General features: G+C 40.7%; 1 protein-coding gene across 1 annotated transcript in view; it reads right to left on the reverse strand.

Moving 5' to 3' along the window:
- Window positions 1-17,194, reverse strand: part of LOC109630998 (plexin-A1-like) — a 281,886-nt gene that overhangs the window by 114,144 nt on the left and 150,548 nt on the right. The window contains exons 7-10 of the mRNA XM_020089564.2: window positions 8,542-8,642; window positions 6,377-6,500; window positions 5,717-5,870; window positions 4,207-4,306 (exon numbers count right to left, since the gene is read on the reverse strand). Coding sequence (XP_019945123.2) covers window positions 4,207-4,306; window positions 5,717-5,870; window positions 6,377-6,500; window positions 8,542-8,642 — 479 coding nt within the window. The remainder of the gene's footprint in view (window positions 1-4,206; window positions 4,307-5,716; window positions 5,871-6,376; window positions 6,501-8,541; window positions 8,643-17,194) is intronic.

Genomic DNA, 17,194 nt, shown 5'->3' on the forward strand with positions numbered 1-17,194 from the left:
TAAATGAGAAAAAAAGCAGAAGTCTACGAGGCCTAATCAGCTCTTGATCCTGATTGTGATTAAAAACCTCAGATTGGTTTGACAGCATATCTCCCACACATGTGAGCAGGGTGTAGAAGACAGACAGATTAATATGTAGGCCTCTTTGTGTTTTATCCAATAAAGCTCCAAAGAGAACAGTAATAAAATGATGCACACATCATTAAGTTACGCAGCAGATGAGCCAAATGAGAAGTTTAGATTCTCAACAGGGGACTCATTATAAGATATTACTGCATCTTGTCACAGCGATGTCCAAAAGCAGTTTGTCTGCGAATCTCAACCCTCAGTTTAATTAAACAGGGTCACATTCACTGAAAATTGGACCGACAACTATACTGCCTAAAAAAATCAACTAATGGACTCTGAACCGTTTCTAACCATGTGATGGACGGTCGAGGAACAGAAGGCAACAGCCAATGGCCAGCTTAGAAATGACAGCATCTTCCTGGGCGCCAGAGCGTGGGCCGCTCCCCTCCCTCGAGTGCGTCTTTTCACTGCATAGATTTCAGCCCTTTCATATTGTAATGGTCATGGTGGCCTACGGCTGGGGCGCAAACCTTTTAGCTGTGTGGGACGCATTATTCCTGACACAATGGGCACAATCTCTCTCTCTCGTTTGCTAACACTCAGCTTTATATATCTCTCTTTCCCTCTCCATTCCTCCTTCAGTTGTCTATTCCCTCTAGAGCTCTCAGGGAATGTGAATTTTCTTCCTTGTCCCACTCTTCCCCGCAGCGGTCTCCCTCCCATTTGTTTCTCTTCCTCTCTTTAAAGATGAATAATTCCTCCTCCCGCTTGCTCAATTAAACCATTCCAAACCTCTTTTTTAATGCAAATTTCTAATATTTTAACAGCGTATGCAAATAGCTCTCAGTGCAAGTCTGTGCCTTCTGTCTCTTCGTGCTCCTTCTGGCTGTGTGCACCTGTTTATGTGTGTTTGCATAAGAAAAAGCATGGCCAGAGATGCAGAAGCTCAGGCATGTTGCACGAGGCTGTGTGAAGTTGCACACAAGCCTTCTCCGGGCCTGTGGGCTGATGCTGTATGTCTCTACGTCCGCTGTCGGGAGTCTGGGCCACAACACGCCCACGAGGAAAAGTCCATTATCTGCCACTGGAGTCTGGCGCCCCACGTTCTGCAGGCGGGGTCAAAGATTTGGAGGTGAAAGGTGACGGCAGAGGGGGAGTAGTGTATAATTTGGGATGTTTTGTCACAGCCTCTGCTGTAATAACTGCTCTATGGAGGTATAGTCATGCACAGGGGCCTCAAGGGTCCAGCAAAGCCATCATCAAAGGCTTAAACAGCAGTATGTCTGTTTATGCAGCAACAAGGGGAGGAGGCGGCTTGGAGGGCTGGTTAATCAGGGGAATGGAGCATCGCACACACACACTCACACAGGAACCCCTCCTGCATGTTCACAAATATCACACTATAGTGCTAACCCATAAAATAGAAACTGCTCATGTTCACACACACACACACACACACACACACACACACACACACACACACACACATACACACAATCACAAAATGAATCAGAGCCATTGAACTAGGCCTGGAGGCTCTGAGAAGTGGCCCAGGTGAGCTCTCTCTTCAAGCTCAGTCCATTATGACCATCTCCACACAGGCCCTCGCTAGGTCTAATTAACGGCCTATTACTATGCAGATATATGCAGGGCGAAGAGCAGAGTGCAGGCAATAAATGGGTTTGATGAACGAGAGCAGGGCAAAGAAAAAAGGGTAGGGGGGTGGGTGGAGAGGGCTAAGAGGGGTCTTGGGATGGAGGTGGGAGACTTGTAAAATGAGCAAGTGGGAGAAGAGAAAGCAGAAGACAGTCGGAAGGCAGGACAGGAAAAGCGAGTCATGAGGAAGAGGGAGGTAGTCAGGGAAGGATGGTGGCTTGACAGTAAGCAAAAGTGCACTTTGCACAGCTAATTACTGGCTGCTTGTAACACTGCTGATCCAGGAATCAAAGGTTTTGTAATAATTGATAGTTTTTACATGTTAGTGTTTCCAACTTTTCCAGTCATTCAGGAACATTCATAGAAATGGAGGAGACAGAAGAAAGAAAGAAAAGAAAGAAAGAAAGGAATTGGATGGAGAATCAGATAAACTATATACAATGCAGGCATGAAGGCCATAGTTTAAAAAATAAATATGAATACTGAAACTTTTGTCTGTTGTCAGTGGCATTCCACAGAGTAGGTAAGCTAGCCACAGATGGGATCAATACAATTAGTTTTCTTATTTTAAATATACAGTTGCAGTTTTGTTAGTAGTGACAAACTGCAAATGAAAACTATGGATTGTGAAAAGACCTAAAAGTGACCAAAAAATGCCCAACTAACCCTTTGGATAGTGTATCTGTGTAACATTTGTTTTTTAGGAAGGCTCTTATTTGTATTTCGGAGTTTTTAAATGATATAAACATTAGGAAAGGAAGTAAAGCTGTCGTCAGTTTATGTTTGGCAAGACGGAGAGAACCCTGCAGATTTGTTTTTATTTGGTCTGTATCGACACCTACAGCAAATTAAGATGTGAGTTTGTGCCAGGTGGAAGAGAGAGAGAGAGAGAGAGAGAGAGAGAGAGAGAGAGAGAGAGAGAGAGAATGCAAGTGAATGAATTTCACTCAGCTTCTTTAGCGGAGCAGCCAAGAGTCATTTAGGGAATGACATTTTATTTGTTTTCATTTAACCTTTATTTAACGTGGCAGATCAATTAAGAACACATTCGTCATTCATTATCAGGCTGATCTCACTGCTCCTCTCTCTCTCTCTCTCTCTCTCTCTCTCTCTCTACTACCTCCATCCTGTCTTTGAACTGAAAGTGTTTGTCACTGGGGTTCAAAGACAGAACCAGCGGCAATGCTTTGCAGTTTGAAGAAAATATCACAGTGCAATTTCTCTGAGAAATACTGGAATTTAAACTCCGAGTCGGTTTGGAGCTCTTCATAGCATCACGTTTAAATACGGAGACGTTTGAATCAACCACAACCACAAATGCATCTTGTGAGTTTGTAACGACGACAACTGAGTTTGTCTTACAACCAGAGAAACAACAGTACAGCACCTCTAAAGCTTTTGAAATATTACTGTAGAAATAATATTTCATCATCTCAAATAATGCAGGGAATAAAAAACAGCTTTTCAAAATAAAACAATGTCTCTTCACAAAAGCACTTTGGCTCTGTGTCAGTTTGAATCCCTGTTCATACTAGCACACTTGATAATGCATATCACATGACCACTGGACATGAACATGAAACATGAGCCAGTGGAAACAGGAAGCATTTGGTTGATAATTGCAGAATTGTTGCAGATTGCTTGAATGATACCTTGTCTCCTACACGTGTAGTCACGTGTACAATTCAGAATTTAACTGCACAATAGCTTTTAGCAAAGACAACAGGGTCAACAATGCTTGTAATTGTTCATTTGAAACTAAAGTGGGGCTAGCTTCTCTTACGCTGCTGTACAACTCCAGGGTAGTGTAGACACCAAATGTATCCATAGAAGAGTTGATGTGTTCCAAACATAAACATAGTAGTGTGGATTTAGCCTGTGGTCTGCGGCCTCTCGCTCTTTCCTGACTTCCGTGTTTTTTCTTTATTAACAGAGTAAACTGCACAACATGTGAAATCTGTTTCCATACCACTGCTGGAAAGTCAATCAGTATTCCAGTACTTACATAAGGGATAATTCATTTCAAGGGACACAAATGGCATGTTTTAGCTTCCTCAGCTTGGCTGCTCTTCTATGTCTTGCATGGTTAGGAATCAATTTATATTTCAGTCACCACTGCTCCCTTCATTGCTTGAGATTTAATTAAGTAATTGATTTGTAAAAAGCTTGAATACATTGAATAATGAATTAGCACAGGTTGCCTGCTGTTCTCTCCATTCCCCCATTATAGGACTTATTTTCAGGCCAACATTTTATCACTGTTGCATTTGTGAAAGAACTACAGGCAGCACTCCATTGATCAGTGCTTCCCACCAGTCTGTGTCCTGCTGGGTGTGCCATGCCCTTGTGAGTGTGGATTAGCATTCAGGTTAATTAGGATAAAATGCCATGTGAAGAGTGAGCGATCTTCTCTACCTTTTCTAATTCAAGTCTAAAAAGTTTTAAAACACAAAAAGAAACAAACAAAAAATAACAACTTACGATCGGTGGACGCTGCAGTTGTAGAAAACGAAGTCCACACTGGCAAACTTCTTTCCTGTCTCCTTCGACTTCAGATACAACTTTATCACACGTTGATCACCTGCAAGTGAACATGTTATCTTATTAGTCCTATTTTCCAAATGTATTTGGATAGTGCAAGACTCACTCATTATTAGTGTGCAGGCAACGTTTCATGAAACCAGGATCATGTGCAATCATAGTTGTCATCCATTTCTGTTTACATATACTTTTTACTTCCAGAACCATGATGAGCTATGTTTCCACTAATCTTGGAGAAGTGATTTCTTTTTTTTACTTTCTTTGACATAGAAACATTGAATTAATGTATTTGGGAAATAATGCACCAATCTTGATTTTAAAAAAATCAGGCACATTTAAATATTAAATATACATAATTTGAATTTGAGTTGGATCCAACTACTCCATACTTTTTTTAATTATTTGTTCTACAACTGCTATTTATTGTTGTTGAACTGCAGCTTCTCTAGTTGAAATATTTTGTGTTGTTAATAGTGTTTTTTTCCCTCTAGAGCAGATACATGTAGTTGAAGATGAAACATGTAACATGTTACATTGCTTTTCATGTTTAGTTCATATATTTGTTTATGAAAAATACATAATTAAGGCCATCAGACCAGTTCTTTTGTTTCCTTTAGATTTCTACTATAAGACCGAGACGATCACGTGTAGGATTGCTCTGCTGTGGAGCTAAATTGCATTTTGGATCCACAGTGTTTCTGCTGGAGAGTAAAGGGAGCCTGGAGCAGAATCAATGGGATTTGTGGAGAAGTTGCTCTGCGGAGGAATCGGTTCAGCTCGGTTTATACAGTGTATTTAAAGGTTTTTATTCAGTAAGATTGAGAATCAGCAGTTTCTCATTTTGACACTGGCTGCAGTTAAAAAGGATAATTTCATGTTTCAAACAGTTGAATGGACAGATTGAATGAAGCAAACTAATTATATTTGTGCATCCTTTTCAGAGAGTGCAGCTTCCAGAGCAATAGGACTAATTCATAACATCATGTGAACAAATTGCTTTGTCACATTTCATGACTGTGGCGTCGTCGCCTTCCCAGCTCTCAGCCAATCACTTGGCTTCTTCAAGTAGCCTGAGAGGAGGAGGCGACTGTTGACAACAGTCATTAAAGTAGATCATTAAATAAATAAGAAAATAAAACTCTGCGTGATATAACACTATGGGTAAAAAGGCCAAATGGCTGTTTTTGTTTTAAGAAAAAAAAAATCCAAATGATCAGTTTAAATTTTTTTTTATTATTACTGCAAAAATTGTTAGTTCCATTTTTATATGTGGCACTTTTATTATTATTAATATATTTTTTTAAGTATGTTATATCAAACACATTGTAAATCTATATGCATTGCTGGTTTCAGGTATTTACAAATGAAATATTTTCCCACAGGCAGCCAGCCAGATATCTGGAAGGTGATTTTTACAGACACCCTTTTGTCAGGCAGACAGTTTTTTTACCCTGGTCTCGTGTGATGGGGGCCACCTCCTTTGTAGAGGGCGACAGGCAGAAGATGCGTCCACCATAGATGCGTCCCTCCGTCTCTATGTAGTCCTCGAATGAGCAGTTCACTCCAGCAGACAGACTGGGCACATTCTGCGTCTGAAGTACCAACTAGAAGGTGAGAGACAACACAATTGAACTGATATACACCAGTGGTAATGTAATAAGGAGGATTTCTCTTACCACACAGCAGACAATGCTGCTCAGGTATGTGGTTCAAAACTGACTTTCAGCTCATTCTCAAAACTATGGACAGATTGCCAGCGATGAAATAAGAACACGCTTTATTTAATATATTATGTATATTAATATAATATATAATTCATCTGTTTTATTTACTTTTCCTGTCCATCTTTCTTATGTCGCACTGATATTGTTTTTTTCCTATCTTTATTCCAAAGTATGGTCTTTCCGATTGAGAGCGGGACTGATTGATTTCATGTTCAGACTTTGTAAAGCTTTCACTCAAAACCATGTGCTTGCACTCAAATAGCCCCTGTGCTCCAGCTTTAACTCTTCTACTCTTGCTCACGATGCTTCTGAGGGCACAAAAAAGACCACACTGTAGATTAAAGACAGGACAAAAAGAAAGACACAAATACAACCATTCACCGCACCTGCACTTCTGACATGGTGACAGAGACGGTGTCAGGATGGACGGAGAGTCGGACGCACTGCTCCACTCTGGTGGTGAAACGCTGAGGTTCCTCTGCTCGCTCACAGTGATCCTTCCTCGAGCATCTACAAGAAAAAGATACAATAATCAATCAATCAATCAGAAATCTTAAATTCACACCATGATTCAATATCATGGGTGTTGGGTCTGAAGGGGGAATTGTAGTTGGTTGGAAAGAGACAAAACCATAGTCTGGTTCTTAGTTATCCTGACAATAATAAGTAGCTTATGTGTACTTTGACATTTAGAAAAATATATAAGCAGGGTTCACATTAGTCGCTCTATGGTTCACCAGTAATGCAAGAGCAAATAAGTACAACTTCAAAAAGACGCAATACATTTAAACAAATTAATTAAAATGAAAGTTTAAAACATAAAGAAAGAAAAATGTGTTTTCAGGATCAAACATTTGAAATCTAGGTCAATTAATTAATTTTAAAGCCGTCCACAGAGGTTGAGTAATTGACCTTCAGGCTGTTTCAACATCGTGGTGCATTGTTCTTGAGAGCAGCTTTTTTCTTTCCTCGCAGTACTTTGGGCACTTTGGAGGATCTCAGGGCTTTTTGTAGTTGACAGGGTATTAAAAGGTAAGAGATGTACGAGGTTGCTATGCCATTAAGAGCTCTGTAGGTAATTAAAAGGACATTAAAATCAATTCTAAAAGAAACAGGGAGCAGAGTGCAGTTCAGCTAAGACAGGAGTGATGTGCTCTCTCCTCTTAGTTCAAAGTCTGCCTGCGGAATTCTGTATGTCTCCTATTTCTTTATAAGCTTTTTTAGGGAGGTGGGCTGAATGTGCACTGCAGTATTCTAATCTACTATCAATATGAGCCTTTCCTGTTATGATAAAAAGAGTGCTTTGTCATGAAAGCTGAGTCAGCCGACTAATATAAGGGTTTTAAAACACAAATTAGAATCTGAAATGACACCTGGACGTCTAACGTGTGATTTAGTCTGTGATCCTGATTCCTGAGCTTAATAAACCGGCTGTGCTTCCTCAAGAGTGGAAAAAAACAACAAAAAAAACAAATAGAATAGAGCATCAGTTCCGGTGGAGCACAGACATTGAACTGGCTGATTTCCACCAGCTGCTCATTCATGCTTTACAATCAGTGACTCATTCAGTAGTTGTTGGCTATCATCTGACCAGTAACATCCAATCATATCAATACAGGTGGCAATACTGGAGATTGTCAGTGACCACTCTGCTTAAGTCGGCCAAACCATCTGCTGCCACAGCTTCCTCCATCACCCCCCCACGTGCTGTAGGCTTCAGGTATTATTGATTATAGTAAGGTATCAGTGTTCAGGAGCAGAATATTTCCATCATATCTAATTGTAGCATTAAGTAGAATATTTCACAAAGACGTTTATGGAACACAGCTGGCAATCATAAAAAAAAAAAAAAAAATGTCTAAGCACCAATGAAATCTTTAGGAAACTAAAATTGACTAGTGAAATCCTGATTGGAATATAAAGGGGACATGATGAGTCCAATCAAGTCCAACCCCCCCCCCCCCCCACATCATGATTAGAAACCCCTGTCTGCGTCTATAGCAACTTTTGGAAACTGACTAACCATGAGGCACACATCATTGGCCCTGTGTGATAGTGGGGAGGTAGTTAAGATTTGGCTCTCTCTCTCTCAAGCTCTCTTTGTTCCACATGTACAGTATTTAATTTGTTCCTACTTAGACATTGCAAGATCGGGCACATTTGCAATTTGGTGCAGCTTGATTGGATTTGAGGAGACTGTAGGGCCCTGGCAGAGGTATGCACTGCACTGGCTGTCATTTAGTCACACAATGAAGTTTCATATCAACACTATACACATATAAAGTATATGTTAGCAGAATCAATACATATAGATTTCCATGTTTTTTTTCTTAAACTCAGCCCTTTTAAAAAAGTCGGTAATTGTGGCATTTGATGTGTTAAAACACAAATGTAGCAGCAGACGCATCTACATAATTAGAACCTTGTTACTGTGAACATGACTGAGACAAATGGAATTCATGGGTTTTACACACCCCTGTCCGTCCAGGTATCAGATCATAATTAACTGCAGAGCTACAGCTACAACGTAGTAAACAGAACGTGCACTTACACATTATGCAGCACACACCAGCCACAGTGAGGGTCTCCTGATCCCAGACAGGCTCCACAGGAGGTGTACTGCTCACAGCTCTCCACTGGTACACGTGTAACCTGAAAGACACACACACACACACACACACAGAGACCTGGTTAGTGTTGCACACATACCCTGAGTAAACCAGCTTTAAACTACTCAGTCCACAATATAGGCCTTGGTATAAACAGGATGTACCGGAGGTGTCCTGCGCCTGGAACATGAGATTAAGAGGAACAAGCCCACTGTGACTATCAGAGATAAACAGCTCTGGAGGTGCTGTTTACAACTCCACACTGCAGTATACAAGGCGAGCTAGAGGGGGAAAAGTCGAGGTTGAAGCTCATGTAAACACGCACGGGTTAAGATTACACACTCTGACAAACATCTCCCTTTTATTTACTGTGTACAGCCCACAGTTCTCCAGTGGATCAGAACAGAGTGATGCAAGAAAAGCTGTTTATTTTGAGGGATACTAAACTGAATGTAGAGAAAAAGGAAATAACTAGAATCTCTGCACTGGAAACTCAAAATAATCCTCAGTGTCTGGACAACACCCTCACAGATGAAAACAAACAGGACTTTATATTTGCTCAAGCACTTTCCATCATGTATGAATTCTGATATGACAGCATGCCACATTAAGAGCTGTTAATATTCCGTACCGAAATCCAGTTCCTTCACTACTTAACGGACCAAATCACACCACAGATTTTGGTGCCTGAGCTTCGAACTGAAATAGTTGTCCTGCTTAGAGGCAACATAAGCACCACATGACGTGTCTAGTTAACACTACACTTAACTCTGTTGGCAACACACACTCTGAGTGTGGCCGTGACCAGGACATGAAGAAATATCTGAAAACAAAAAAAAAAAAAAACACAGCAAAGTTGACGAAGAGCCTGAGGCACACTTATAGTTGTATGTTTAGTAAATGTTTAACTGTTAACAGTTGTGATATTAAACTTAATCTTCCAATTTACCTTTGAGAAATAAGTATTGATTGTGGCACTTTTTAGGCACTGGGACTGTTTTACATCTATTTAGCAGCAATATTGTAAAGGACCTAACATTACTCAGCTCTGTTGAACATGTGATGACAGCTTCAGTGGTAGAGCTAGTAGCAGAACACCCAAAGTACTGTTGATTACCTCGTTCAAGGAGGTTATGTTTTCACCTCAGTCCGTTTGTTTGTTAATTTGCCTATTTGTGAGCAAGACTAAAGATATTTCTCTGTAACTTAGAGGAAGGATGTGACATGAACCAAGAAAGAACCCATTTCATTTTGACATGGATCTGGACAAAGGGGCAGATCCAGGATCACTTTCTTTAACATGTTACGGCACTTTCTTGTCATGTCCACAAACCACCCAAGGAATAACACATGGATCTCCTTCAATGGAGATTATAATTTCATGATCTGCTTTGTTTTGTTGTCATATTTTTATGGCTTGATAACATTTAAGGGGACTGTTTGGCCTTGGCTGAGATACAGTATATGTTCAGCTGAGTGCTATTCTGATTAAAAGACTGTCGTTGTCGCTGCAGATCACTCAAATGTATAATTGTGCAATAAAAAATGCAGCAGCATCTTCTTGAGGCCTCTTCTGTGTCACTGACTTCACTAATATACATTCAGATGGACAATTACCCCAAAACATTCAGCTTTAGCTTTTAATAAATGAGAACAATGTTGTCAATGTAACCTTACAGCATTTTAGAATTACAGAGAGAGAGAGATGAGCATAATAACTTGACCTTCAGTTACTTTCTTTCTATTGTTTTCTTTCATACAGAATCTGACACATGGCCGACAGGTTTATGCTTTACTCCCCATTAGAACATAAGAGGACTAGGTTTCCACTAATGCCTGTGAAGTCATTGCAAATAATATGCTATTGTACTTAACACCATTGAGATAAACATCAAGGATTACTCCTTTTGTCCACTAAATCTCTACCGGCTGCCATCTGTGTGTCTGCGTGACTGAGATAAGATGAAACTTTAATGATTTCTTTTGGGGAAACGAGATAACTTGGGTATTAAGAAGGAAATCAAACAATGCTGTCCAAATGTACCTGTCTCTTAAACTGCTACCAAAAAAGGACTCTGAACATCTCGAGACACAGTGGGAAAGACAGGAAACACCATTTACTGAGTCCATTCCCACCGACAGTTCCCTTTGCAGTTATCATTAAAAAGACATGTTTTCTGCTGCTGTCTGCAGTTTCACCATCTGCCATCTGTCTGCACGCTTATCAGGAAGCACACGTTACCTTGAATTTCACCCAGGTTGTGGAACACTCTGAAGTCCCAGAATGATCCTTTATGGGAACATTTGAAATGCTTTAATCATGCCTGTGCATACTGATGTTTACTCGGCTCTTACATTTCCAAAATATCCAGCGTACAGTACCAGCATCCCTATGTTTAATCTCGATGTGCTGGATGCTGTTTGCTGGTGACAGGTGGATTGGCAGACAGGAAGCCGCCTCAGGCAAACACACTCTTACACAAGCACGCACACCACAAAAATTACAATTTGAAGCAATGCGGGAGTTTGAAACAAGTTTTCTGGGGCAGTTGTTAAATACTTAAATACATCGCTGACCACCCAAGACAAGTTCACACGCATGAGCTCATGCAGACGCACACACGCACGCACGCACGCACGCACGCACGCACGCACGCACACACACACACACACACACACACACACACACACACACACACACACACACACACACACACACCTCCAGCTGCCTCAGTAAGGTGAAGTACGACATCAATAACACTGCAGAGGCAGGGGGCACACCAGGTGAGCTGGAAGGTGCTGAGGGTGAATTCTAATGGCAGCTACAGGCACAGCTGCAGGCACAGCAGTGTAGAAACCTTCAAAAAGGAAACTCTACCTTTATGTCCCTTTTTTTCTAAACTTCTTAACCTTCAAACAGTAAATAAGGCTCTTCGCGTGTCTTTTGCCCAAACCACCGCTGCATGATTAATCACACACCAACACATATGTTACTCATCTTGTCACTGTGGACTTCAAACACGTCCTCATCCTACATTTCCTGTGCTTTTCATCATTTTTTCATTTTCCATTACAGCACCTTACTGCACCCACCACTGCCCAAACTTCTGCTTACACCAGCCGCAGTGCCAACCTCCAGCAGAGCCCTCTGTGAGGACCTGATCCAGCTGTGGTTCAAGTGAGCAGTCTGTTGGTCGATTTTAATCACAAGTCGATAGCCTAATGTACTAAAGTTCATAGCTGGCTTTAGAGTGCATGTCCACAAGTGATCTGATCTTGTTCCCCTGCTCTAAATAAGCACATATTTTGCGTTTGCAAAAGCCACATTGCGTTGTTGTGTTTTAAACAGCAGGGAAAAGTAACGCACTTCCTGAGCCTAGTCTTCTGGAAATGAAATAGAGGAAATAAAAACAATACAGATTGGGACTTAGCAGGTTCCAGATAAACCAAATTGTTGTTTGACGTTTGAGAACATTTTAGAGAAACTCAATGTCATTGTATAAGTTTACTCTGGACTCACTTACTACTATTATATGGATCACATCATGACATTGAGATATGACTTTGTTTTATGGTAAATATCACAACTATTGAATGGGTAGTAGGAAATTGCCTGAATGTCTTAGATGTTCCCCTGACTCGCACCACCATGAGTTTTTTCAGCAAAATGTCTCATGTACTGGTGTGAAATTTGGTACAGAACTAAAATTAATTATTGATCCCTTAGCTTTTAATTTAGAGCCAACAGCTTTCAAAACTTTAGATTTGGATCAAATACCTGCCAAACACTAACGTTCCCATCAGCCTTAGCTCAATTTTATTTGAAAAGTAAAACAGTAGCAGCCTCACTGGGCTGCTTGCGAGGCTGCAAACTCTTTTGTGTCCATGAATAAACAGCACTGCAGCCAAAATGCTTCAGTGCACTACGAACTCCCCAAACCCAATGACAGGACTTAGATGAGAGTGAGCATGTATGATATTACGATACATGTCCATTGTCTCCGTCTCCTGCCTGTCTTTAACTGAATCCTCACTGACTGACATGGTTATGACATTGTGTTAACACAGATCACTATTGAGAATATATTTTTAAACACTTTTTTTTTTCTTTTTTTTTTTCAAAGGGATTTTGTATGTTCCCGGTATGATGCATATTTACCTTCCATCCCCGGACAGCATTTCTGCAAACAGCTCAACCCAAAATTTCCTCCTCAGCCTGTACATCTCCTCCTCCTGTGTCACTCTGATGTACAGTCAGACACAAGGCTTTATGGCAGATTCATAGCATGATAATAGAAACCTGTGTCTGATAACTATTATACAATGCTACCATTACCAGGACCAGGCCTCTTATAGGACACCAAATAGCAGCAAATTGTAGTCATTACTCGGCCTGGACAAATAACCTGCTAGTAATACAGCATCTGACAGAGGGAGGTGAAAAAAGAAAAAAAAAACATGTCACACTGAAGCACAATAGCCAGGGAGAGAAGTTTATTCAATGGGTTTTGTGATTGTGGGGCGGATGATGTATTCCAAGAGAGCAGTTCAATTATTGAGTTTTAGAAAACAGATAATGGGATGGGAAACGAGAGATGCTCAGCCAAAGACTCTTTGTCTTATACTGTGAGTGTGTGTGTATGTGTGTATGCGTGTGTGTGAGACAGTAAGTGAGAATCACCTAGTTATATTAAATATGGCATTTTCATCCCTGGCCTATTTGCTGCTGCAGAGGGAAACATATGCATCTGTGGATTTTGGATGAAGGAAGAGGAGAAGAGAAGAGAAGAAAAAGGAGAAGAGGTCGAAAAAATGAGATCACATAGGAAAACTGTCGATTCTAAACATGAATGTTGCTCTTCAAACTAATAATGGACAGTGTGTATCGACTGAAAAATCCTTCCAGCTGGATTCAGGTGCTTTTTCTTCTCTTTTCGAGTTTCCAGAGTGAAGGAAAGAATGAGAGCAGAGGAGACGATGGGGGTGAATGTTCATGTGTTTTGTTATTACAAATAAATAAGAGCCACAAAAGAGCCTCTCTCATTTAGGTCATGATGGAGAGGCTCTTAATTTGCCCAGTGGCTGATGAGAGGAAAGAAGGGGGTGTGGGTATAAAAAGGAGGGGCTGAGATGAGGAATGTAGGGAAGGATAGATGAGTAAGACACAAATATAATGACGACTGATGTTTCACTCCACATTTGGGGGGCTCGTGTGGTCCCAGCTAGAAGCTCAGCTGTAATTGCCCCATCTGTATAATACAGGGGTTGTATGAGCTGCTATCGCTGCACAATAGGTTGATGGATGGCTTGATCTGCTGGATTTTAAGGCTGCCACACCAACACACACGTTACCAGCAAAGTGCACGCAGATAAGCAATTTGTGTTGACATGCGTACACTGATGCAGACGTATTTGCTCATAAAGATGGTCTGCATGGGGGAGTTAATACGCTGCATGAACTTTAACATGTGGCTGTAAATTACAATTCAGTGAACACAGGAGCACACACTCAGATGCATAAACAAACACACACATCTTACAGGTACACACACAATGGAACAATGAAGGCTGGATGGCAGATATCGTATAGTCTTTTTTTTATCTATCTATCTTTTCATCCATCCATCCATCGGGGCTGTAACGATACTCCTATTCCGTTCATACCTCTGTTTATTTTAAAGTTTTTTTAAGAGGGGGGCATAGGAAAAGGTGTGTGTGGGGGGATTTCAGGGTTTCATTAAAACACAAACATTTGGAACAGTAAAGAGAAGTTGGCCTTGTATTCAGATACAACTACATAAATATAATATATAACAAAAATAAGCAAAGAATAGGAAAGAGGTGAGGGTTTGTGTGCGTGTCTTCCACAGTCTCAGTGTCTAGAGTTCAATCTGTATATATATATAAGTCAGTTTCAGTCTCCGCCACAAGCCCACCACAGTTCAATTCAATCCAGTTCAAACAATGAAACACAGACATTAAAACTTGATATGTTCCAGGTTTTACTGCAGATCTTCATAAACTCAGGAAAGCAAACAGAAAGAGGTGCGTCCATATCTCTACAAAAACCAACAACATTCATATGTTCAATAGAAAACAGTTTAATAACAACATACTCAGAGAGCATTTATTGTGGAAATGGTCCAAAAATCTCCATCCAGCATCACTGGACATTAAGTTTAAAATGTAATTGCTAGCACGCAATTCAGATAACTACCCTCTATCAATGTGGCTGATAACAACATCTTACGTGGGAACAGCTGATCTGTGTATGGCTGTTAAAAGGGAAACGTCGATCATATGTCTGTGTCCCATTTCGATGAAGCGTTCCTACAAAACAAGTGAGTAAATACAAAAAGGTGCGTTAACGCTATTTTGTATTTAAAAAGGTGTGTTCACCCCCCACTACAGCTCTCATTGATGCAAGAATCTAAGCATGCAGTCAAACATAAAAGGTACTAAAACATCCACGATTCAACTCTAACTCACTCCCTCTCTCTCCCTCACACATAAACACACACACAACCACATTAAGACATCTCCCTCTCGTTCTCTCTCCCCCTCTCTTCCTGTCTGTCTCTTTGATCGTCTCACAAATCACATTGTGATCAACCGATCACTCATCTCTCTGCCTCGACAGGCTGACAGCTGGGGAAGGTGTGTGTGTGTGTGCGAAATACAAAGGTATCACACCTTTCAAAAATACACTTGTGTAATTTTAAATCAGAAAAGGTATGTGAGGCAGCACATCTGATTAAAATAATAATGACACAAGAGAATAACACATGATATTTTAAAAGCTGTTATGAATTATTAACCTTAACCACGCAAGGATACATATAGAAATGTAATGCATATCTTTCCAGTTGTTAAATTGATTACAAACATAAAGGGAACTATAGTTCAGCTCCCAAACCCCCACGACACATGGATTGGGCTCCACAGACTGCTATTAACACTTATTCCAACATTTGAATTGTCAACTTAAAAAACAACATGTTGATTCAGAAAAAGACAGGTACGGTGCTAAACACCAGTTTACCTCTATTTTGAGTAAAAGTCCAGTTAGACTTTAAGTTCAAACAGCAGCAGCTCTGAAGGACTTTCCATCAGAAATTAAATCCACAGCCCCCCATGCTTGAAAAGACCCTGTCTTTAAGCAATGTAGACTTAGCGATCCTGTCACTGTGATTTCAGCTCGCCCACAATAAATAACCACTAAGACATGCCATCCCCAAAACTCAACTCACCAATTAGGTGACAGGGCACTTCTGTTAGATTTCGATATCTTCTCCTCATTATTCTCTCTGCTCCCGTCTGCACTAACAACTCTCTTTTTTTAAGCAACTTCAAAGTTGGACAAACACCAAAGAAACCGTTTTAAAAAGAAGTGCATGCAAGTCTTTTCTCCCTGACCTCCAAGTGCAGTAAGTGCTGAGTGAATTGAACATGAGCCCTCTCTGATGTAGTGCCAGGGGTAGGGTTTCTCCACTGTGCAGTACAGCACCTCAGTATATTTCTGCACTGTAGCTAAATCAATACAAGGAGGTACATCATCAGACCATTATGCCACTGTCTGAGCGGCCCCACGGAGGCAGGGGTCACCTTACGAAGCTGTTTTACAAGCAGAGAGCTTTGACCTTGCTCCTGTGAGTTCAGTGCTGGAAATCTGGTGCTGATGCTAAGGTAGGGAAAAGATCAGAGGCCGGGCTTAGCCTCAGATCTGCACGGAACAACGAGTGGATTACAAGAAGAAATAGATTACAAATCCTCAAAACAAGACTCTATTATCTTTGATGAAATGACATAATAACTCATAATGGGGAACGTGTAAATAGTACGCTTCACCTCACAGCTGCACTTTAGAAGAAAGACTGGTAATTATACGACAAGTGAGTAATTTGCTTGAAAAGTACAGCAGAAATCAATACATTATGAAATGTAACCCACTTAGTCCTTTATTTTAAAGCAATTAGGTGATGTCAGCCACAGGGACATAAAGGAAACAAGAAATATTTCTGTCTGGCCACGACAGGATGAAAAATGTCTCCTATACGCTGCGGTTTTTTATTAAATCGGGACAGTTTGAACATGCGAGGGGGAAACAACAGCAACCATAAAGTTGATATAATGCCGTTGTTAATTTTTATGAGCGCAAAAATGATGTGATGTCACCCAACAGACAGAGACAGACCAAAAGGTAGAGGCTGACAAAGATACATGGAACCAGAGAACGTAGAGAATTTGAGTGTGAGTATGAATATGTGTGTGTGTGTGTGTATAGCGGAGACACAAAGAGAGCCATGTATAAATCCATCGCTCGCTAATCGAAAACACTCCACCTGCAGTGAATCAGACGACTTTATGTTTTCACTCTACGTGGGTGCAAATGCATGTTCTTGTGAGCCACTGCTGCTATAGAGATAGGGAGTCTATACGCTGCACTCCAATTCACCACTTTTAATTACGTGTGCGACCGTATATGGGAAAAGGTAAATTGCTCTGTCAAGCTGGGAAATGGGCTTTTGGATGTTTGAGCTCTCATCACTTGGCATTTGTATTATTCAACAAGGAGACAGGAAAGGGTGGAGGAAG

The sequence above is a fragment of the Paralichthys olivaceus genome, chromosome 6 (assembly GCF_024713975.1).
Source record: "Paralichthys olivaceus isolate ysfri-2021 chromosome 6, ASM2471397v2, whole genome shotgun sequence".
Classification (NCBI taxonomy): Eukaryota; Metazoa; Chordata; class Actinopteri; order Pleuronectiformes; family Paralichthyidae; genus Paralichthys; species Paralichthys olivaceus.